The 21,329-nt window shown below is 50.7% G+C and overlaps 7 protein-coding genes across 7 annotated transcripts; 3 read left to right on the top strand and 4 right to left on the bottom strand.

Annotated features, from left to right (window-relative positions):
- Positions 1–1,484: 1,484 nt before the first annotated feature.
- On the top strand, positions 1,485–2,157 carry M431DRAFT_190954 (hypothetical protein). The gene has a single exon (XM_024913203.1). It carries the CDS (start codon positions 1,767–1,769, stop codon positions 2,046–2,048), a length of 282 nt encoding a protein of 93 aa, XP_024780283.1. The 5' UTR covers positions 1,485–1,766; the 3' UTR covers positions 2,049–2,157.
- Positions 2,158–4,691: 2,534 nt separating this feature from the next.
- On the top strand, positions 4,692–7,175 carry M431DRAFT_489371 (hypothetical protein; the record flags this gene model as incomplete). Its single annotated transcript, XM_024916667.1, has 1 exon — positions 4,692–7,175. The coding sequence occupies one exon, from the start codon at positions 4,692–4,694 to the stop codon at positions 7,173–7,175; it is 2,484 nt and encodes an 827-aa protein (XP_024780282.1).
- Positions 7,176–8,983: 1,808 nt separating this feature from the next.
- Positions 8,984–10,316, top strand: M431DRAFT_634 (hypothetical protein; the record flags this gene model as incomplete). The annotated part of the gene is made up of 3 exons (XM_024921638.1): positions 8,984–9,450; positions 9,505–9,853; positions 9,930–10,316. The coding sequence occupies 3 exons, from the start codon at positions 8,984–8,986 to the stop codon at positions 10,314–10,316; spliced, it is 1,203 nt and encodes a 400-aa protein (XP_024780281.1).
- Positions 10,317–12,140: 1,824 nt separating this feature from the next.
- On the bottom strand, positions 12,141–13,809 carry M431DRAFT_131435 (hypothetical protein; the record flags this gene model as incomplete). The annotated part of the gene is made up of 3 exons (XM_024912468.1): positions 12,141–12,620; positions 12,711–13,182; positions 13,292–13,809. 3 exons carry the CDS (start codon positions 13,807–13,809, stop codon positions 12,567–12,569), a joined length of 1,044 nt encoding a protein of 347 aa, XP_024780280.1. The 3' UTR covers positions 12,141–12,566.
- A 663-nt stretch (positions 13,810–14,472) lies between these two features.
- On the bottom strand, positions 14,473–15,880 carry M431DRAFT_104207 (hypothetical protein). Its single transcript, XM_024911545.1, has 2 exons — positions 15,213–15,880; positions 14,473–15,154 (listed from the first exon to the last, which is right to left on the bottom strand). The coding sequence occupies exons 1-2, from the start codon at positions 15,740–15,742 to the stop codon at positions 14,668–14,670; spliced, it is 1,017 nt and encodes a 338-aa protein (XP_024780279.1). The 5' UTR covers positions 15,743–15,880; the 3' UTR covers positions 14,473–14,667.
- Positions 15,881–16,606: 726 nt separating this feature from the next.
- Positions 16,607–17,028, bottom strand: M431DRAFT_489366 (hypothetical protein; the record flags this gene model as incomplete). Its single annotated transcript, XM_024916666.1, has 3 exons — positions 16,607–16,651; positions 16,728–16,813; positions 16,878–17,028. 3 exons carry the CDS (start codon positions 17,026–17,028, stop codon positions 16,607–16,609), a joined length of 282 nt encoding a protein of 93 aa, XP_024780278.1.
- A 721-nt stretch (positions 17,029–17,749) lies between these two features.
- On the bottom strand, positions 17,750–18,354 carry M431DRAFT_477064 (hypothetical protein; the record flags this gene model as incomplete). Its single annotated transcript, XM_024915534.1, has 2 exons — positions 17,750–18,131; positions 18,287–18,354. 2 exons carry the CDS (start codon positions 18,352–18,354, stop codon positions 17,750–17,752), a joined length of 450 nt encoding a protein of 149 aa, XP_024780277.1.
- Positions 18,355–21,329: the final 2,975 nt, after the last annotated feature.

Genomic DNA, 21,329 nt, shown 5'->3' with positions numbered 1-21,329 from the left:
TCAGAGTTGGGCACTGGTGTACCGTACATGCAGCCAGAGTCTCAGTTGTTCATTTGGTTATGTGCTTTTGCGCCCTCGCCTTTCTTTCCCCGAGAACAAGGATGTACGCCACAGCTGAGAGTCATTCCTGGACTCAGATATGAGTGGAGACCGGCATCAGAGAGTGCTCTCTCTCAATGCTTTGTGTCGATCTTTTCCAGCGATGGTATTCGGGGGCTTCAGAGGATTTGAGCTTGAGCAATGATGCTTCGACTGCACTCATATATGAGATAAATGATATACCTGGGGGCGACGCTCGGAAAAGAGAAGCACGATTACATCAGAAGCTACGAGCTACCTCTGTTGGTGCGGTAACTTACGAGTACTCGCTTGAAAAGGTTTATCCCAAAGTCACCCAGACATGTCAGTAAATACAACCTACCCACTTACCCGTACAATGATGTGGGAGCAGCACTCGGCATCAAGTGATTAGATGCGACGCTCAAAGGAGATAAAAGATCGGTGAACGGATGAAACACCCATCTGTGAGGGGGAGGACAGAAGACAGAACGGCAAATGACACCCGGGAGACGAGGCCGGATCCGCAAGGGAGAATCACTCTCCATTAGCATACGAGTATTAGACATACAACTACAGACAACATGGCGAGAAGGCTTAATACCACTGGTTGGGACTATACGATGTCCCAATGAGGGAATGTTCTCCGCTGCGTGTACCTCATGGTACTAGCATCTGGTGAGCCATTGTATCCAAGCGGAGTAGGTTCGGAGATGACATGATGGGGGAAACTCTCGAAACAACAACTGACAGAGGCCGACATCCGGTAGCGGGAAGATGGTGCCGACGACCTGGTCATCCCGTGCCACGACCATGGTTTCTGTTCATTATGCCCGCTGTCTAGTAGTGCCGACTAATATTCTATTCCAGTTATATCAAGAAATTGAACCAGCCACGCCTATTATCCTTTAAGCGTAAACCAAAGCTACTGCATGGCGGCAGATCTACAAAATACACCGAGTACCTACCGGCTTGTAGGCCTGTCAACCTTGGAAAGAGGCGCGCGGAACTTGGACAGGGTTCTTAGGTGGTTGATCTCCCCCGAAAAGCATCCGATTTGCACCGATCTCTGGGTCAAGCTCCATCTAGGGTCATCGAGAAACCATCGATCATACGTTGATAGTGATACTCCATGGCATCGATAGCACCGACGGTACGAAACAGAACCAGCAAGGCACTGGCCGGTCCGTGTTCTTTACCAGGGTCAGCGAACGACCTGTCGGATTTCTGGCTCGTGTTAAGCGCTGCGGCTGATCAAGGCAAACTTCGAATATCATGTCCTCCAAGGCAAAGCCCACCTATGGATGGCTCTCCCAGCCCGAGAAATGATTGACGAGATGGACTCACAGCAATCAGTAGATATCCCATCAAGGGGTTCAGCTGAGACTTCCGGCCGCGGAATAAATTGCTTGCAGACCCGGAAAGACAATCAGATGGCCTAGCCTGGCAGTCTGTTACTGCAGTGTACTCGTCTAGTATTCAAGGCCACTGATGGGTGGATAAGAGTGAGCCGGCGAGACTTCTGATAGTGGTCGATAGGCCGCAGCAACCGAACCATGGGCAGTACTTGAGAAGCAAGGGGCTCTGGGTGGATAGTGATCTTGAACTGAGAACTCTGCCTGGAGAAGCCCTGCCATGTCTTTCTTTGGTGTCAAACCAAACCACGACAATCCCGTGCCCCAATTGCCGTGCTCCATGCTCCATGCTCCATGCTCAGTATTCGATACTATGCCTACTCTTGCTGCTACCTACCGTCCAACTGGTGGTATGCTTGCTGGAGGGGAGAACGCAGTCATACGAGCAGAGTATTGCCCAGAATTGGAAGAGGCGCCTCCATAGCACTGTATAAAAGTACTAAGGTATGCCTGGGGTCAGGCAAGGTACTAGGTAGGGATGCTTATGTTTTTTTTTTGCTTTTTGCATTGGCTTTTGCACACCGCCACCGGATTCAATGCGGCAGCTTGAGCGCTCCAGCACATTCGTACATGTAGCCCTGGAGCTCATTTACTGGTAACACTAGCCCGGGAAGGCAAACAATCAGGCCAGCCAGCTGAACAGCCAGCAAGAGGAGGCGGAGAGGCGGCGTGCCAAGCAAAGGATTCATTCACTGTTGGTGATTCGAACCGAACAAAATTCAGCTGGACCAAACTGGAACGGCTCATTATTGCTGGGGTGTTTTCTTTCTTCCCCGTTCCTGGTGACGAGATTATGCGCACACACACTCACAGCCGGAGAGAGACTCAACCTTGGAACCTTGAAAGTGTGGTTCGCGGTACCTGGAAATTGGATGTGGAAGTGGAGAGCAGAGCGGCCCGAGGAGATACTTGCGGGGCGGTACCCAAAGAGGCTGAACCACTGGTCACTTTATGGCCGTTTTCAGTTGAGTTGGGAGAGGGGCAAGACAAAGAGGAAGAGGGAAAAAACTTGGAGCTACGAGGGTCACCTACGTCATTCAGTAGATACTTGCGCCATTGCATTGACGCTAATAGTGGGATAAAAGAAAAAAAATACGAGAGGCAAAAAAGAAGGCAGAAAAAGGCAGAAGAGACAGACAGACAGACAGACAGAGGGGGCACATGCTCAATGAGGATTTGACGGTTGCATGGGTTTGGGTGCACAACAGTAAGTGTCTAATGCCTGTATACCAAGCTACGGGCATTGCTGTCTTGTTTCTTGTTTCGGCATCTACTAACTACCTAGTACCTAACCTACAAAGTGCCTTGCTGTTTTCTAGGTGCTCTGCTCTACTTTTGCAAATGGAAGAATTCATGTCGTTTGTCCAGGCGCTGAACCGGCCGACTTAGGTTGACTTGATGAAGCCGGCAGTCATGTGTCAATCATGTGTCAAGTACCGACAAGTACTACAGCTACCGTGCTAGCACCGCTCGGTACCCCATCAACCCATCGCAACCTTGCCCCATTGCGAAAAGCTTTCATTCAGCGCTTCTCTCATTCGACTCACTGCTCTCAATTTCCCCCTCTCATTAATATCTGAGTTCGTCTTGAATTACTAGCCGCACTCCTACTGCTGCTACGTGGCGCCCAACTAAACCCCGTTTCCCTTTTTCTTTCTTTTTTCTTTAACCTTGCGTCCTTGCGTCCTTGCGTGTATCGCCGACCAAATCACCTATCCGCGACCTCTCACTCGTCCGCCAGGCTGGGGTGCTAAATTGGCCACTCACTTCACTTCACTCACTCACTCGCTGTACGAGTACGGCGTCCCGCGTAAAATCTCCCGGCCTCGAGTCCAACCAAAGCTGCCCTGCTCCCTGCATTACTAGCATCTCATTAGGCGCGCATGGCCTTGCGCTGCACCATCCCGTCTCATGGCGCTGTCCACCCTCGCCTTGTGCCGCTCCTGGTGACATTTTTGTACTCGTCTCTCTGATCTGGAAGCTCAATCTGGGGCTCTGGACACTTGGACAAGCGTGGCAAGTGTGTCTCGGGTTGTAATACTCATCAGCTAGCTACCGGCTCGTGAGGTTTCGGGCTATTCAGACGCACGGAGAGCACCTCGTCACAGACAACGCACAGCTATATAAGAGCCTCTCGTCTGCCAGGCATTGACTGGGGAAATCTTTCTGCGCCAAGTCAGTCAGTTCATATACGTCCCAACGCCACTTTGTATGCGTCACTTTTCACCCATTTATTGTTCAGCTCTTCTTTTCCTGGTACACACGAAACCAGGCGTCATTTATCCTTGATTCCCCCGCTCTCACCTACTAGCTACCTAGTAGATAGACAACTGATACCCATTTTACCTACTCAACAGGGCAATTCTGTACGAGTACACCAATCACAGAACAAATCCGGGGCCTTGCCGACCAAAGACCGACTTGGCTTGAGGTTACATATTTGCCTTAGGCCAGTTGCCTTCTGTTTCTGCCTTTTTTGTTTGTACTTGGGCGTCTGCTTTGCTCTTGCACCTGCGTTGCTTCTGCGTCTCAGCCTGCATCTTCTGCGTCATTCCATACCATATCATATCATTTTATTTTTCCTCTTCATTCTACAAATCTCATACCTGCCTGGATCTTGGTGTTGGCGTTTTGAGAAATTGAGGGCTTCAAAATTCGCATCCCACCATTCGCAGTGGCCATATATACGCTCACAAATACAACAAAGCTTCCTTGTTGGTGTCGGTTATATATTGAGCCACTTAGCCACCGCGCACTGTCATTTCCGCTACTCAAATTACGGCATTCAGACACCGGACAAGGAACAGAAGCCATTCGCTGTATTCCAAACAAAGATCCATATCAACAAAGTCTGGCCACTGCAGCACTGCTATACTTTGTTCCGCAGGATCGTGCAACATATTAGCCGCAGCTTCTTGACCAAGTTTTCTCGTCTTGAACTGCTGAGCTAAGCGTCAATCCAATTACAACCAGACAAACTCTCCAACATCTTTGTTTCTCGGTCTATACCAAGCCACACCGGTTTGGCTGATATCCGCCCAAAGTATCGTCGCGCGAGTTTCTTCCTTGTTTAGCAAGCGCCGTCAAACGTTTTTGTTACCCCTGTGTTTAGATATTTCTTCCCAACCCTTCCGCCTTCATCATATCATTCTCCTTTTTTTCATTGCATCTTCCGTGTACTTGACGGCAGGCATCAAGCTTCCACCCTTCTTGTTCGACATGGCTGGCAGAACGAATCGACCCGTTTGGGACACCTCAGATGTGGATCGGAAGCCGCCTATGTTGCTGTTCAGGCCAAATCAGACAAGACGATCCCAGAGCGGCACAGACGCCTTCTTGCCTTCTGGAGCCGTCGAATATCGTCCAGATCCTGGCCCCAGCTGGCCTGCAAACGCCTATAGCACAATGAGTGGCAACGGCAGCAGCAGTGCAAGTGGCACTATCACTGGCAATGTCAGATACAATGGCAGAACCGTGAGTCTCGATACCGACCACGAGATTGCCGCTGCCTTCCGTTATACTCATGGCTATGACTACTACGACCACGAGGGCACCCCCCTACCTTCGCTGTCAGTATTAGCCGCGACGGATCCCAACTTGGGCACATATATTGCATATAGTCCTGCACGCCCTCCCGCCAGCCCACAAGGTTCATCAAGGGGACATCGCTTGCAAAGCCCCTTTGCCCCCGTTTATCCCCCGCCTACGGCTACCGTAGCTCCTGCTGAGCTCGATGCCGGAGCACGTCCCACGGTCTCGCCGCCACGCGCGTCAGGAAATGCTGCTACGGACTGTCATTGTCTCACTTGTTCCGATGGTACGCCGGCCAAGTGCCTCCAGTCTCAATTAGCTCCGCAGTACGAGTTATTAGACACAGTTTGGAAAGAGGAGCGCACTCGTTCTGGGCTGCTTTGGCAGCGTGTGGAAAGCATTCTTCGACAAGAAACCACAATCACAGTGAACTATTACCGTGATATGTGGGATGCTGAAAGGACGCAGCTAAAAGCCGAGAATGACTATCTCAGTGAGCAGGTTAGGAGGCTGGGAGATGAAAACCTAGTGCTCAGGGGCAAGCTCGCAGATCAGGTTCAAGCAGACGAGCCAATCATATACCAAGGCAGTTTTCGAGGCAATACGCCTCTAGTCGACGGCAGCCCTCCTTCGCCAGTCGTCGCCAGCCCTCTTTCGCCAATCGTCGGCAGTCCTCTTTCGCCAGTCGTCGCCAGTTCTCCTTCGCCCGTGGCTAGGCGGCAAAGCGGTGGCGCCGGTAGCTCCGATAGCTCCCGGGACAACCGCCGGATATCCGGGCTGCCGGGCTGCTATTCCCATCTTTTCGGCCTTGGCTTACCGGCGTCCCCTCAGATGCCAACACCTCGAAACCCGTCGCCTCTGGGTACAGCTGTGTCTCCTTCTCCTCCAGCTTCAGCGCCTCAAACTCTTCCATCTGCGCGCATTTCCATGTCTCCTCAGCCTGGACAGGATACAATTCCAATAAGCCCGACATTCTCTCCCTTCTTGCCTTCTTCACCCTCTCCAGACGCGGGGGCGGCAAGCGGTGGCGTCTCGACGCCGGTGAGAAGTCCCAAGAGGCCGCTTTCCGTCATCGATGTCCATGAGCTTGATCCAAAACTTGAGGGCATTTCTCTCAGGGCAAATACCGTCCGAAGAAGTACATTTGAGGAGGCTCCTCCAGATGGGTCTCCTCCTAGCAAAAGGCGGCGTAGCTTGTCTCATGACTATTACATCATCACCAATGTGCAGGGAGAAGATGAAGTAACGGATACGAAGAAGATTGAGTATGAGGAGGATGAAGAGCGACGACTCACTATGCATGCCGGATCTACTCCTCCCCCCTACTCACCCTCTCTTCCGTCTGAGATTTTGAGGTTGCGCAGCCAAAACAGCGCAACTCCAACTGCTTCTTCTTTCCTTCCTGACAGGTACGATTCCCTCGAGACAGAGGATCGCAGTGTGACTGCAACTGTGAAGGAAGGGGTAGGCGAGAGTAGCGGGGCCTCGTACCCCGATCTTTCCAGTCATCTCGGGCGAGCAGACTCATCAGGAGTCCTCTCAGCAGCTTCGGGCGATGCTCCCCTGAAGGGTCCTCTGATGATCAAGAACATTCCCGCTCAGGATGAGCTCTTTCTTGCTGCCTTGAACGAAAGGCTTGAGCCTATTAGCCAGGGGCAAGATGCCCTTCCGAGGGCCGTGCAGACACCTGTTGCAGTGCCGGCGTCGTTGTCGGCGGTGCATGGCGAGCCCTTTGATGGTGCTGACGCCAGCCAGACTACAGCGCCTGATAACACGGATATTTCGGGGACGCAGTCGGAAATCGACGGGGAACATGATGGGGTCCATGTGAAAATGGACCGGCCCGTTTCCCCCTGGCCAGCACCAAACAATCATGGCCAAATGAGTGATGTCCATGCTCAACCAAAGCGACCCGCGTATCGCATCAAATATCCTGCCGGTCCTGGCTATGCGTATGATGGCACTGCTATCAAAGCGGAGCCCACCGATTATCCATTTTCATACGAATATGATGATAGCGAAGATTTACCCGCCAAAGTTGAAGCATCCTCAACAGTTCCCCTCAAAACGGAAGATTCCGACGACGATAGCGATGGCAGGAACTCGGAGCCTGAGGTCGCCATCAAGTTTAGATCAACGAGCAACTTTGGGGCTCCTTTTGGGAGAAGGTAGAGCACTGTCCAAGGGAAGCCCAAGAGCTGTGTAGACAACTGCTGCTTTTTGGGTGATGTTTGGTCTTTGTTAGTGGCCGCGGCTATCTTTTGTATCACTAGCATCAGCATATACCTATATATATAAGTTGATAGATTGGGCGTTTTATTTCATCGGTAACGGGCTGGGCTGGGCTGGGCTTTGGACTACCGATGGGAAGAGTTGGGATTGGGTTGCTCATGGAACATTGTTGAGCTTGGTGGGATCATGCCGGGTTCATTTGGGTACATTTCTTTTGTTGGGTGTGTTTATATCTGCTTCGTACTTGGTACTTGTTGAAGTTGGTGTTTATATTGCATAAGTACCTATGATGCTAAATGAGAGGGACTACGGGCGCAATCATTCTTGTTTGAAGTAGTTTACCATCTCTCATGATTAATACATTTCGATCGTGGACTGACCGTCAAAAGGAATATCCCAATCAGGTTGTCCAGCATCATACCAACTACATCCACAATAGTAAGCATTTTATGGCAAGATGCAGAAAAAGCGTCTGCCACCATCTCCATCTTTCACTACCTAGTATCAGATGCTCTCTCACCTACAAGTACGCCATTCCGCGCTATCATTACTAAATTTAAGACACGGAATGCTAGATCACAACTTGGAGCGTTAGCGGGAAACTCCCATGTCAATTACAGTACTCGTACGCAGTGTGTGCCTCTTGGGTTGTGCAAAGACGCACCGCGAATTATCTACTGTCCACGATGCATATTGTCATTCTCTAATGCTATCTATAACAATGTGCCTTTTTACAGTCTAAATGCATCATTTTCCGCTGCCCAGCAGCAGTTCTTTTGGAGTTTAGCTTGATGTTTCAACCTGACAAGCAGGGAGAGGTGTGGCTTGGGCTTGTCTTTGCTTTGGTGTGTAAGTGCGGAGGCGGAAGAGGAGGGGAAATGGACTCTTCTTGTCTTGTATGGATGGCATGGTACAATTAACACCGGGCGCTCTGTTTTCCAAAGTACCACGACATGGAGTGGTTTTCCCCAAAGTATTCATCCATGACGCTGGGATTATCGGGTTGCATGTTATGTATGGCCTGTCTTTTTTTTTTTTTTTTTTTACGGATCTCATTTGTCGCTTTTTACCTTTTTTTTTCTTTTTTTCTTTTTCCTTTTTTTTTCTTGGTTGTGTCACAGGGGGCGGCAACCCCTCGAATCCTTAAAGAAGCAAAATGAAAAATAGAAAAAGAAAGGAAAAAAGAAAGAGAGGCAGCCCTGTTGTGCCGTCCATCCATCCATCCCGTTCCCCTAATACATTGCAATACCTAGCGTCAGGTGAAGTGAATCTTGTCAGAATCACGGCTAATGCAGGCTGGGCCGGGCCGGGTGTTGTTACCGCCATGATACTTTACAATCTGGGCTTGTATCTGCGAAAGAGAGAGTGTCTGCCCATCGTACCCGCGTACTACTGCTGTCACTGTCACTTCTGTCGATCTCTTTGGCGGGGAGCCGCTTTGGAGCTGGAGCCACCCGATCTCATTTTCATTTCCATTTTTTATTCCAGCGTTAGTGCCAATCAATCAATCCTGCGGGTCTCAGCTTGCAGTTTGCCCGGGCAGGCGGTACGTACCTGGTAGTACCTGGCAGTACCTGGCCGTGTACTTGCTTGTCTGGCATTGCTTTTTCGGTTATCAGGTCTTGCTTGGTCTTGGTCACGTTCTTCCCGTCTGTTCGTCTTTCCCATATCTGTTGTCTCTCTTCCAGAGTCTCTCTCTCTCCTCCTCCTCTTCTTCCGCAAGACAAACGGGAAAAAAAACCACAGCCATGGACATTGTCGTACATCAGTCGTCCTCGACGGCCGATGTCAACGATTCCAACAGCATTGTTTCTTGTTCTTCTTCGTCATCGTCTCCTTCATCTTCCTCTTCTGCCTCTTCTCCTACTTCTTCTGCCGCTTCATCTTCAATGTCTTCAACTAGCCGGCCAGCATCATCTCGAATTGCCAAATTGTCCATCTACGGCATTGCTCGCCAGCACTGCAGAGAAGAAATCATCACTAACCCCTTTCGATGGACTGCCCGTCACCTCAAGCTTCTACGATGCTCGTTCGAAAGACCGTTCCCTGAGCCATTGACACCAGCTACGTATGCAGTGACAGAAGCAGATTACACCGAGGAGCGTAGTGGCACGCCCTATCTACAGGAGTTCTTCCACTACTACTACAAGATCCAATTTCGAGAACAGGGCATCAGGCTGCTTTTAACGACGGACGGATGTCCCTTGATTGCTTAGTTCGTTTATCCTTACTTTCCCACACAATCAACTTGACTGACCATTCTCATCAGTGACGCTCTCGGCCTGTATTTCAGTGGCGGCGTCATCAAAAGGCTGGAATGTGTCAGCCTATGCCTTCGCAGCTCCATGCACAGGACACTTCGGTACAAACGGCCACTAGCAGCCTTTATTGACCGCGGCCACATTGAGTTGAGACGAAGGCAGTCGATTAGCTATCGACAAATGCGCTTCAATCCTCCCATCATCCGCTTGTTCAACAACAGATGGAGCAAAGTCTGCCCGCCTGAGCCAGTGTACGATCCCTATATTGTCACGCTCCTCATTGGTGTGGCACAGCAGAAACGGAGACATTTCCAAGAAATTAACTGCAATGGAGAAGTCTCAAAGGGCATGATCTTTGTATGTCACGTACTCCTATGCTCATCTCATTTTCAAGTGTCTTGAGACTAACATTTGTGCGTTTTCACCAATCCAGTCTCAGGTCTTGTCAACGTTCTACTCAAAGGGCCAATGTGAAGTCGTAGGAGAGGAAGCCTTCAATGGCTGGATGTATCTCTACCAGGCCAATATCCCCCTATCGCTTTTGGACATGTTCGACGACCCCAAGTACGCGCCATCAACGCCGCCATCCGTATCGGTCCAGGTCATCACAATACGCTACAGCCCACTAGCTACTTTGCGTGCTCGGCTGCTAGAACTTATGCTTCCAGAAAAGTTGGTCTCAGAAACTTACGGCCTTTCAGCGAGAGGACAGAAGCGAAAATACGACGGCCAAGGATATACTCAACCGGCTCCACGAGAAAACCTTGCAGGAGAAAATGCATGCTCAAGTAGCTGTGTACACATTTTGAAGCAGCCTTGATCAACCATCAGGCATCAGCACACTGAACACGCCTAGACCACTTCAGAGGCTCAAGCACTTGTCATGGGATGCCATCATCTCTCAGCTACCAAGCCAGCTGAGCACTGCCACCATCCGTCAGGACAGGAAAGCTTTTCTTCTTCTTCTACAATATATGTATATCATAGTGGGTTTGGCCAAGGTAAAATGGCCATATAGGAAGGATCGGAGCTCATGCCGGATAGATTGGAAGACCATAGGAGCCCCCCCCCCATGCACGGTATTGACCATTCCCGCCCGCCAATGAATGGTAAATTGGCCTATTTTTGTAAATTGGCCTATTAGCCAACAAGCCCGGCCGGCGGTAAGTCTCTACCAGATAATAATAATAAAAGTATGATATCGTTTTACTACCTGGACCAAGATGCCCAGGCTGAAGAGCTAGTCCGGGGTCCTTATGCAGGGCACTTGTGACCCCAGCCGCGGCCTAGCTTGACATAGTACACGCAAGGGAGAGAGAGGGGGAAAAGAAAAAGAAAAATGGAAAAAGCAAATACTACTTGGACAAGTAAGTGCCTCCATGCCCGCTCGCGAAATATTGCCCCATTGTGTTAATCGATGTCTCATGATGAATGGCTTCCCCCTCTAAGAGGAATGGCGCCGTTGCGTATCATTTGCAGTAGCCCAAGCATTGTCTCACGAGCTCCCTTGACAACAGCCCTGCGAACCAATCACTTGGCCAAGACTTGATTTGGAAAAAAAGAAACAACCTTGGAGGCGGCCCACGACGGCTCTCGGGGCAAGATGGAGTTGTCCCACGGCCGAGACAGAAAGACACTCAGGATGAGTATTGACCACTTTGCCGCACAACTACCGCTTTCCAACTGAACGAAGCTGGGAACAGAGACTGCTGACATGAGGTAGAGAAACAAGCTTCAAGGCTTTCTTCAGAGTATTGACTGATTCCGAAAGCTCGGGAGAGTACTGGAGTATGACCTCTCACTCATTGCGGTAGTAAGGAGCAATGGTGCCTTGATCACTCTGCCACCATGTCTCACCAGATCGGCACCGTCTGATAACGCTGCTAGCCATGCTCTTGGAAAGGCCGATGGCGAGATGCATCTTGATGGCCCCTGCTGGGCTGAAAGACGGGAGGCGGTCATGCAGTGGGAACACACCGCCGGTCTGCCACTATGATCTGTATGTGATACGCGGCGCTGTATTCTTTCCACCCCTTGGCGGGTAAGAGCAACAAGGGCATCGGGCGCTGGCACTCCAATCGAAAGTCCTACACTGGCCACGCCCAAAAGCCCTAGTGTTTCTTGCTTGCTTGCTTGCTTGCTTGCTTGCTTGCTTGCTTGCTTGCTTGCTTGCTTGCTTGCTTGCTTGCTTGCTTGCTTGCTTGCTTGCTTGCTCAGTGTATGCTGTTTCATCCGCAATGGTCATAGCTCAAAAAAGAGAAGGCCGTGGTTTCACACATTGTCCAATCGTGAGAAGCCTCGTTGTTTCAACAAAGCTGGTGGAGAAGCCCGAAATCGTGCAAGATCAGCCTCTGTCTATGATGCTGCCCATGGTTATCGCCGAAGGACCCCTGGTTTGCTGTCTTGCTGCGGGTCGAGATCGAGGTCCCGTCTGTCTGCCAGCATCCGGATCAGCAGCGAGACAGAAAGATGTGAATGCACAAGTATGGATACCAAGGGTCCCATATGATGTCGAGACTCTGTACATGGCACAGGGCGGTCGATCCATCTGACCAGGCGAGTGGGCCAGCATGAAAGCATTGTCCAATAGGTGAATTCAACGACTCTCCCTGCATAGTATCATATCACTTGACGGAATCTCTGTCCCAGATAAGTATGAATTTCCAGCACATGTATGTATGGAGCATGCTCCACATGTCGGCTGTACGAAATACCTACTTGTATGTAAACTAACTAACTTTAGAGCAGGAGGAAGCATACCTATTCGTAGTATACTGGATGGATTGCCCTCCCGCCAAAGTGGAGCCTGATGAAGAAGAAATGAACATTTCTATTACTCTTTGCTACCGTAAACACGATGACATATGGATAACGACCAAATATACCATCATCCCCAGCAATAACCCTCCAAAAACGCCTACCGCAAACGCATAAACCCAAAAAAAAGGCGAGTAAGGGAGTGAGATGACTAGATTAGAAGAAGCAGCGGGCTACAGCGGGTAAGCTCAAGACGAACAGTCATAGAACTCTTTCTTCCTCTTCTGCTCGGAGATTCTATTCATTGGCGTACTTAGACACCCATGGTGAAATCGTGCTCGATACCAGGCGTAACGCTAGCCATGAACTGTTGATACCCAAAGCAATTAGTATTGTCAAATCTTTCAAGAAAGAGGGGGAGAATAGCCAACGCAGGAACATGACTGGAAGAACGCACCTTTAAGAATACAACCAGGTACTGGTCTACTCGGATGGCAACCTCCTGGTCATCCACCTCATTCTCCTGCACCTCTTCCCACTCGTCCTTGTCAGCGGCCTCCTGGGCGCCCTTGACGTCCAGATGCTCCAGTTCGCTGGCCAGGCCCTCGACATCCTTTCCATCGCCCGAGTGCTTCTTGCTCGCTTTCAGCTTCTCCCTGCGAAGGCGCAGCGCAGCATCGGCACGGTCCAGCAGCGACTTCATGACGGGGGCGTGCTTGCAGGGGTGGACGCTGGCCATACGGACGTGGTTGGCGAAGAATGGGAACTCCTCGAGCGTGACCGTCTTGTCTTTGTAGTCGCCGACAATGTCCTCCATCATCTTCATGGGCGGTAGAGGGTGCCCGCTCGCCTGGTAGCCGGAGAGATAGAGACGCGGCGTTCGGTAGTAGGGCGTGTACATGATGTAGAGGTTATATGTACGTCGAGCGCTGTGAAGAAGAAGAAGACGAAGAGGTTAGCAAAATGGTTATGATGCCGATGGTGATGCCGGCGGTGAGTGGCGAAACTGGGGGAAACAAGAGAGAGCTTGAAGCTTACGTGTTGCCAGGCTCGATGCGAAGAACGGCATCGTCTTCCTCCTCGTCCTCCATGTCCGGAATGTCGTCGTCCAGCCCGTACAGGTCATCGTCACCAACGTTGCCCGAATCATCTACCGTCTTGACCTCGCGCGCCTTGAGCGGCTGCGAGCTCGCCAGGCCGCCGGTGCGCAGCCAGCCGTCGTCGTCAGCGGCATCGGCCTTGTTCTTGAAGTCGTCGCCCTCGTTGATGATGGACTCTTCGTGGGCGGCGTCGCCGGCAAAGTCGTCGTTGAGGCGGCGGTGGCAGGGGACGTTTCGCGTGACGAGGAACTGCTTGCCGGGGGGAAGGTAGCTGGCGCGGAGGGACTCGTTGTCGGCGTCGCTCCAGGACCAGGTCGGGAACTTGTAGACGAGGTAGTCGCCGGCGGCGACGAACTCTTCGGGGGTGATTTGGCCGGTGTTGCGGAAGGTCGAGGTGTGCGTGACGGGAGTGTAGCGATCCCTCAGCGTGTTGACTGTTGAGTAGAGATAGTTCATCGTGACGGCGATGGTGATGACGACGTGAAGCTGTCACTGGCGTTTGGACAGGATCGGAGTTGAAAGGTGACGTGTGGGTATTGAACAAATCTGAGAGCTAGTTCGATAGCGGGCGGGTTTTAAGACTCTGTTTCGAGGTATCGGTAAATTGTAAAGATGAAGAAAGAAAAGGAGAAACCCAAGCTGGGAGAATCTATGAAAGGCTTCGGAGACACGGCGAGAAAAGCACAAGGCAGAAGCAAAACGAGGTTATCGAGACGACCAGGGCAGTTGACCCAGAGCGAGCATGTGACCTGACAGGAGAAAAAGGGTTGATGACTCGAAGGGACCGTGATCGGGGTTTGCAAAGCTTGGTTAATTCGTTGTTCCAGTGACAAGGCAGCCTGCTGTGTTTTGGTTTTTGAGGGGCTTTGGCTTTGGGGATGCGATCACATGGCGGGGCGGTCGAGGCTGATGTGCCGGGAGTGGTCTAGCCTGATCTTATCGGTGACAGCATCGATGGTTAGGGGGAGCTTTGGTGGATGATGACATATGCTGGCGGTTTTGTCATTGCCACACAGTGCACAGCTACCATTAGGTACGTTTGTTTGTTTGTTTATTTGTTAATTAATAATTTGCTAATACACTGGGAGAATATCGGGTTTGCTTTTGGAATAATAGCGTGTGCTAATGCAGTGAATTTATTGTATGTAGGCTTTGCTCTGGAGAAACGGCTCCAATGCAGGAATCAAGCCGTGTCTATCAGCAAAAAGAGTATGTACCATTTTTGGTCTCTCTCATTATATCCTTCTTTATATATACCCAATGAACATTATCCATTCGTTTATTTCATTTCAGTTCAGTTCAGTTCAGTTCAGTTCATTCATCTTCTTCCTCCTCCTCTTCATCACTCACTTCTTGCCCTCTCTCAATGGCTTCCTGTCTCCTCTTTGCTGCCCTCTCCCGCTTCTTCTCCAACAGCTTCTTCAGTCTCGTCGCCGAGTTAAACACGCCATTCGTTCCTGATCCGCATGCCGCACATGTTGGATCTCTCCTGTATCTCTGAAGAGCGCAGGGCAGGCAAAAGTAGTGCCCACACCTTGTGATGACTGGCTCCTTGTAGGATTCCTGGCAGATGATGCAGGCAAACGGAATGCTCTCAAGAATCGCATCGTCATCCTCATCCTCGTCTTCTGCTTTTGATTTGTTCCGGTTGGCGCTGGCCACCACGGTTCCTCCGAGGTTCTTCTTGCCCTTGGTGACTTTTTCCCACTCCTGATCCAATTGCCATCCTGCCTTGAGATCATCTCTCGAATGTACGTACTTACAATTATCACCGTATCCGCAAAAACCGGTGATGCGGTAACTATCACGATATCAGTCAGTATGTGGTAAACGAAACAGCCAGAGGGACGTATACTAACTCTTTGCACGTATCAGGGGCATAGTCCGTTATCGTGACAGTTCTGATGTTTGTAGGTGCCTTGACGGGACCAACGGTCTTCCGAGGAGCGTCTGGGTTCTTCTGTATAAACGAAGTCTGGTTCGCCAGTCCCTTGTATGTGCCATCAGGCTGGTCGTCTTTTGAAGCTCGAGCCGAGCCGAGGAGGTTCTTCGCCGACAGCGCGTCCTTTGCGTTTTCGTCGTACCAGTTGCTCTGCTTCGTCGCGTCGTTGCTGTCGGCAATGGGCACGCTTCTGTCCGCCGTAAAGACCGCAGAGCCGCCGTCCTGGTTGCTGGGGGCGGCTCCCCTTGCCGCGGCGGTGACGACGGCCGTCTTCTTGCGCCGCTTGACTCTCTGGCCGGCCTCGTCTTCTGAGGATAAATAGTCGCTGTCGCTGTCGCTGGCGGCCGGGGGAGGAGTTGCTGGTCGCTTGCGCAGGTTCGCCTTGCCCTTTGCGCCTCGCTTCTTGAAGAGGGCGACTGGCGCGCTGCCGGCCTCGGCGTCTGCCATTGTTTTTTTGTGTCGGGTGTGATCGAAGACGCTGGATGATGAAGAAATTCGACGAATTATGTGAGGTCTCGTTTGAATGCAGACAGTTGTAAGGGTTTGGTTGGCAGCAGCAATGTTGGCAGTTGGAGATTTGATATCGGGAATGTTTTTCTTAACCATCACAGTATGGCTGGCCATTGCTGGCGTAGAAATTCATCGATAGAAGTGGAAATGTGGGGCGGGTTTGTCACCGAAGGAGCTCACCGATTGGGTAAGGCGAGTGGCAAAAGACATTTGACAGCGTCCGTTTATGTACACAAGGCGGAATCACAGACGGCTTAGACAGCATTCGGCGTTATTATATCCAATGAAATCGTTGGTTGAATTCTCAAATCATAGTAGACACTTGGTCTACATCTACAGAGTAATGAAAAATAATTCTAGCTGGCATCTGGGATAAGGACAACCCTTAGAGCGTGCATCAACGGTATAGGATCATGTATATCACGGCTTAATGTAAGCAGAATACTAAATCATTTACGGTCAAAACAATGTCTGGCTTTTACTACATCATGACCATTAGTTATTGGATTTATGAGGAGGGCATTTAGTCATTTAAATCTACGAGGAGAGCTCGGGATGACACGAAGACAGTTCCCAGTGAAATTTGTGATTTAATGAGTGACTCTACATACAAGCCTTATCCCGCTCGCAGATATACCATTAAGTCCTCCACCATGATCCATTGCCCAACTCTGTCCATCCAATTTCATCCATACCCATGGATTGCCATCCAACTCCTCCTATTTGCGAGCCCCTCGATGCCGGTGTTGTGAACCCCGTGATGCCGTGGACGGGGTTCACCATCCAAGTGCAACAGGCACTCTACTGGGCTCCAGTGGGCTTCTGGCAAAGGAGGCCCAGGCCGGCCTAGATACAAGAGCGCAATTAGCAGCTGTAACGGGATTTTTTTTTTCCCTTCGTCTCGCTCTGGAGGTACACTTACAACGGGAACAGTGCAGCAGACAGGCTGTTTGCCCTTGGAAGCACAGTGGGCCTGGAAGATGCCGACATTGGGTACCGGAACAGTGGCTGCCGTATACAAGTTAGCTACAAATCATCACCGTGACTTCCCAAGGTGGGGATAGAGACTTACGGGTGCTGCAATCGAGGGTCGCGACGCCGAGGACGTTGGTGGCACAGCAGAGCGGAACGGTGTTAGTAAGACCACCTGGGCATCCTTCGCTGCCCATTGGGCTGGCCATGGCGCTGGCGACGAAGAGAGCGGCGACGGCGAAGAACTTCATTTTGAATGTGGTGGTGGTTATACAACAAAGAGTTGATAGATGTATGTGTAAGAGAGTGGTGGTGATTGTAAGAGAAGATGCTGATGAGGATGAGGAAAAGAAGTTGGTTGATGATGGGGAAGAAGGTCGACTTTATACCTTTTTTTTCCTCCTTCATTGCCTCCCGAATCTCACGAGCAATGTCGCCGCCATGTCTTCCATTCGATCCATCTCGGACCAAAGTTGACGGCCGTGCTTGGATGTCAGTATGCAGGGAGAGGAACATCGCAATCTCTTTCGCGCTACACAATGAAAGGGATAGGTAGGGAGACTGGATCTAGTATTTCGGTGGCTTGGGTGCCGTGTCTTGGGCGCATGCCAGAGACACATAATACTACTACTATGTCCATGACGGCATGACTATATGAGAATGTTGCGTACGGATGGTCGGTCAACGGTGGTTGTTGTGAGCGGCTGGGAACAGGGCCTCGGGACTCTATAGAAGCCAGTTGGGCATGCGTGTTCCGACGTGAAGCTATTCAATAAACCTATATTCAGCAGATCATCAGGTCATCATTGCAATGGTGAGATGAAAGCATCACCATACTCTTACGGGCTACACAACACTCGTCCAGTCAAGGGAGAAGCTCTCTTTGATGCCCAAGATCCGGGTATGGCATCTCAGCTGCTATGATCCAGCTCTACCTGGTTTACGGCGCTCTTGTTTCTTTTTTTTCTTGTCTTACACATTTTCACAACTGCCCTTGTTCATAATTTCAGGGCGCAGCTGGATGTCTCTTGACGTGCAACCTGATTTGGTCAGATGCCGTCCCGGTGGAGACTTGGCTTGCTCGTTCATCTCCCTTCGGCTGAGGCTTGTCAGTGCATCCGGGGCGGTTGCGCAAGGTAACGCCGACTTGGGCCAATTGGAAGAGTGCCGCTTGGGCCGTTGATATTTTCGGTGAGCAGGGGAGAAGTGATAACTTTGAGACTTGCATATAAGTTGGTCATTGGGTTGCTGTTCAGCTGACAGGGAGCCAGTTGTGGCGAGGTGCTGTGCCGTGCTGTGCGTGTATGATGTTGTGAGGTTGGTGAGAACTTGAGCATGAATTGTATGAATATGTCTACCAACAACAATATTTATTCATTGAAACATATTGGAAAAAGACGTGGGATATCATGATTATAATGAATACCGAGTATCAAAACTGTATCTTTTCCATTGATGGCTTCCTGATATGAACATTGTTTAGCTCTCGGGTAAGGTTTAGTGACATACCCATACACAGAGATAACCGCCGACGATCCGATCACGATCGGCCTTTGACAGGCTTGCGGCACGGACATGTCATCCTATCCGCTTCTCGTAGTAATAGTAATAGTCAGAGAGTACATGCATGTGCCCGTCAGTACTCCGTAATACTTGCAAATATTACTACTTCACGGCTCGTGGCCTCCTGAAAGGCAGCGGTTCATGGTGAAGCTAGACGAAAGTGGTATGGAGAGGGTGCGCTGTCATATCGTGGCCCGACTTCCGAGGATGCCAAAAGTGACGGTGCAATCTCCCAGAGTCAATCTAAGATGATGGCTCCGCCGCCATCTTGCATGAGGGCCACTAGATGCAAAGCCGCGTCTTGTTGAGCTTTCCGGGCTGAAAGGCGGGTGTCCAGGGTCTATAGTATACTTGGCAGGCTGATTGTGTTGAGCTGTCAAAAGGATACTACGAATGAGCTCACTATGAGTGCTCTACATAGTGTTTGGATACATCCAAAATGCAGATGGATATCAAACTGCCCTGCAAGGCCCATTTCTGGCACTGTTTGGGGAGACTTTAACATGCAGCATACCAACTTGCACCGTGGATCCCGTATTCAGTATTATTGCCAGTGTCTTACAGGCTCCAGCCATGGCCTGCACGCACAGACGGCCTTGCCGGCGTCCGTACGAGTACGCGGACAGCGAATGGCCATGGAGCCGAGGCCAGAATTGATGCCCATTTGATTGACATGGGCATATTCGTACTACAGACCATTACGGGCAGTATTCGGCCCATGGTACCGACAGTGGAACTCGATCAACACGCAGAAAAAGCATCCATCAATCTGACAACTGGCGGTGTGCACCCATTTGGAGCACGGCATACGAGTACCCTCAGCAAGCGGCTAATGCAGGGGAAACGGTGCCTGGGCTCAGTTGACGCTGGGGCCGGAGGCTGAAAAGACTGGAGACCGTTGATGGAGTCGCTCAGTGGTGATGGTTTAAATTGATCTGGATTCAGCGTCCCGAGCTTCGGATATTATATGGATTCCAGAAGGCTCTCGGAAGACGGAACAGATGCTGCTAGCACCAGTACGACCAAGTCAAGAGCACTCGATCCGTTAATATGCGCGTAGTGCTAGAACTGCGTCAATCCGGAGCTCTCTTTGGCGCCCGACACTCTGTTTGACACGCCGGGCCAGTCCAAGTCCAAGTGGACGCTGCCCAAAGAAGGATTAGCAGCAACAGCCCAACCTGAGCGAATAAAATGAGCCGTTCCCAAGAAAACAATGAACAACAGCAGCCAGGCACCGGGCCAATCACGGCGGATAATCCCATGGGCTTGCGAGCGGGGAAGAGGCTTGCTAGCGGGTTGCTAGTCCGAGGTAGTACTACTACGGAGTAGAGTCGGATGATTGGCTAACGGGAAGCTGTTCTTTTATCGCTGGTCTCTCTCTCGCGGCATTAGCCGGGGTGTGGCTTGTTGAGATTGGGGGCCTCTTGGACGAGTATGTACTGCGTGACTGAAAGTGCGGGCGATGGGGTGAGGTTTAAGCTTTGGTTAGACGGCGATGATTATGTGAATGTGATGTGATGCAAGGTGAAGAAGAGGGGAAAAGAAGATGGAGGAGAGGAGAATTTGAGCCGGGAAACACTTGGACGCCGGAGCGACGGAGCAACAGCCGGAGCGGTGATGATGCAAATGTACATACAAGCATCAACAAGGAGCAAATGCACGCATCTCTTGCTTCCATCTCTGGCGCGCAGAGGGTCCCTGCTGGTGCATCTGAGAAAATATGTGAGTGATGCTTTGACCTCGTGTTGATGCAGGTACAGAGCAAGGTTCTGCTTTTAATTGAATTGAAGGCTCTGGGGTAATGATTTCGTGCATATATACTCGTACCGAGTATCATTTCGTACAAGACCAGTAATATGGCGGAGCGTGATGGCTGTGATGATGATGGGGGCAGCAGTCATTAGAGGGGATGCAGGACGCTGAAACACGCACTGGGCCATTTGGGGCATCAACTGCGTCTCTCATCCACGAGTTTTGCTCCGTGCTTGTCGTAGGTAGCGGTTACAAGTGAGCAGTACTCCGTAATGCCACGGAGGTAATATAAGTCAGCAGTCCTGGTGACATGACCGAGCTGAACTCTCTCGTTTCTCCTTCGCTGGCGCGTGCATGAATTGGAATTCCTCGGATGCATTGACCGAGCAAGATCGTGCAAGATGACGCCTAATTAATTCAGCAGTTGGTGGTTCATGCAAATTCATCTATGCGTCCATGCACCGTCCGGCGAACCAAAACAGAGCGAGAAACAGAAACAAACAAACAAACAAATGGCTTGGGTTGTCCGTGCAGTGATTGACTGATTGATTGATGCGATGCGATGTGATGCAATGACATGCGAGTTGCGTGCTTCTTGCAGCTCCAAAGCATCCAGTACGACGAGTACTAATGTACCTGTTGTAACAGCGACTTGTGCAGCGCACCGAAGTGCACACCAATACGCTGGTACCGCTCAAACATCGAGATGCCTCAGGAAAGAAGAGATAAAGACACAATATGTGCCTGCCTTCTACCACTTTGTCGACGGCTGATATCAGCTCGATGCGATAAGAGAATCGCTCTCAACACTCACCTCTTCTGCTTCTTCATCATCGTAATGTCGACCTCGTTCCATCATCAACCTCAAACAAATACATACCTTGGCCTGCACTCGTACATTTTTGTTCCCTGGTCAGCTTCTCCACCACCCGGCAAGGCCCCTTTGCCTTAGCCCTCCCGAAGTGGTCCTAGCAGAACTCGTACCGACGAGCGTCCTTGTTCCTCTCCTCCATTGTTTGCGGCATCTGATACCTCTCTTCTTCCTTTCTTACTCTCCTACTCTCTAACCCTTCTTCTTTTCTTTTTTCTCCCTAACCTCGTCACGAAAATCCGAGTCCTGGCAAGTCCTTGTCCTCCGCGCGGCTGGCTCTCCGATTTTTTTATACTTGAGTTTTTTTTTGTCCTTTCTTTTTTTGCCCGGCCCCCCGACTCGATACACTCGTTACACCAACACCTA

The sequence above is a fragment of the Trichoderma harzianum genome (assembly GCF_003025095.1).
Source record: "Trichoderma harzianum CBS 226.95 unplaced genomic scaffold M431scaffold_1, whole genome shotgun sequence".
NCBI lineage: Eukaryota > Fungi > Ascomycota > Sordariomycetes > Hypocreales > Hypocreaceae > Trichoderma > Trichoderma harzianum.
This window is presented reverse-complemented; position numbering and strand designations above follow the sequence as displayed.

Coding starts and splice junctions, on each gene's coding strand:
- M431DRAFT_190954 (XM_024913203.1), top strand. CDS start 1,767: ATGCTCAGTATTCGATACTATGCCTACTCTTGCTGCTACCTACCGTCC.
- M431DRAFT_104207 (XM_024911545.1), bottom strand. CDS start 15,742: ATGGCAGACGCCGAGGCCGGCAGCGCGCCAGTCGCCCTCTTCAAGAAG. Junction 15,155..15,212: donor GCCCCTGATACGTGCAAAGA/GTTAGTATACGT, acceptor ATATCGTGATAG/TTACCGCATCACCGGTTTTT.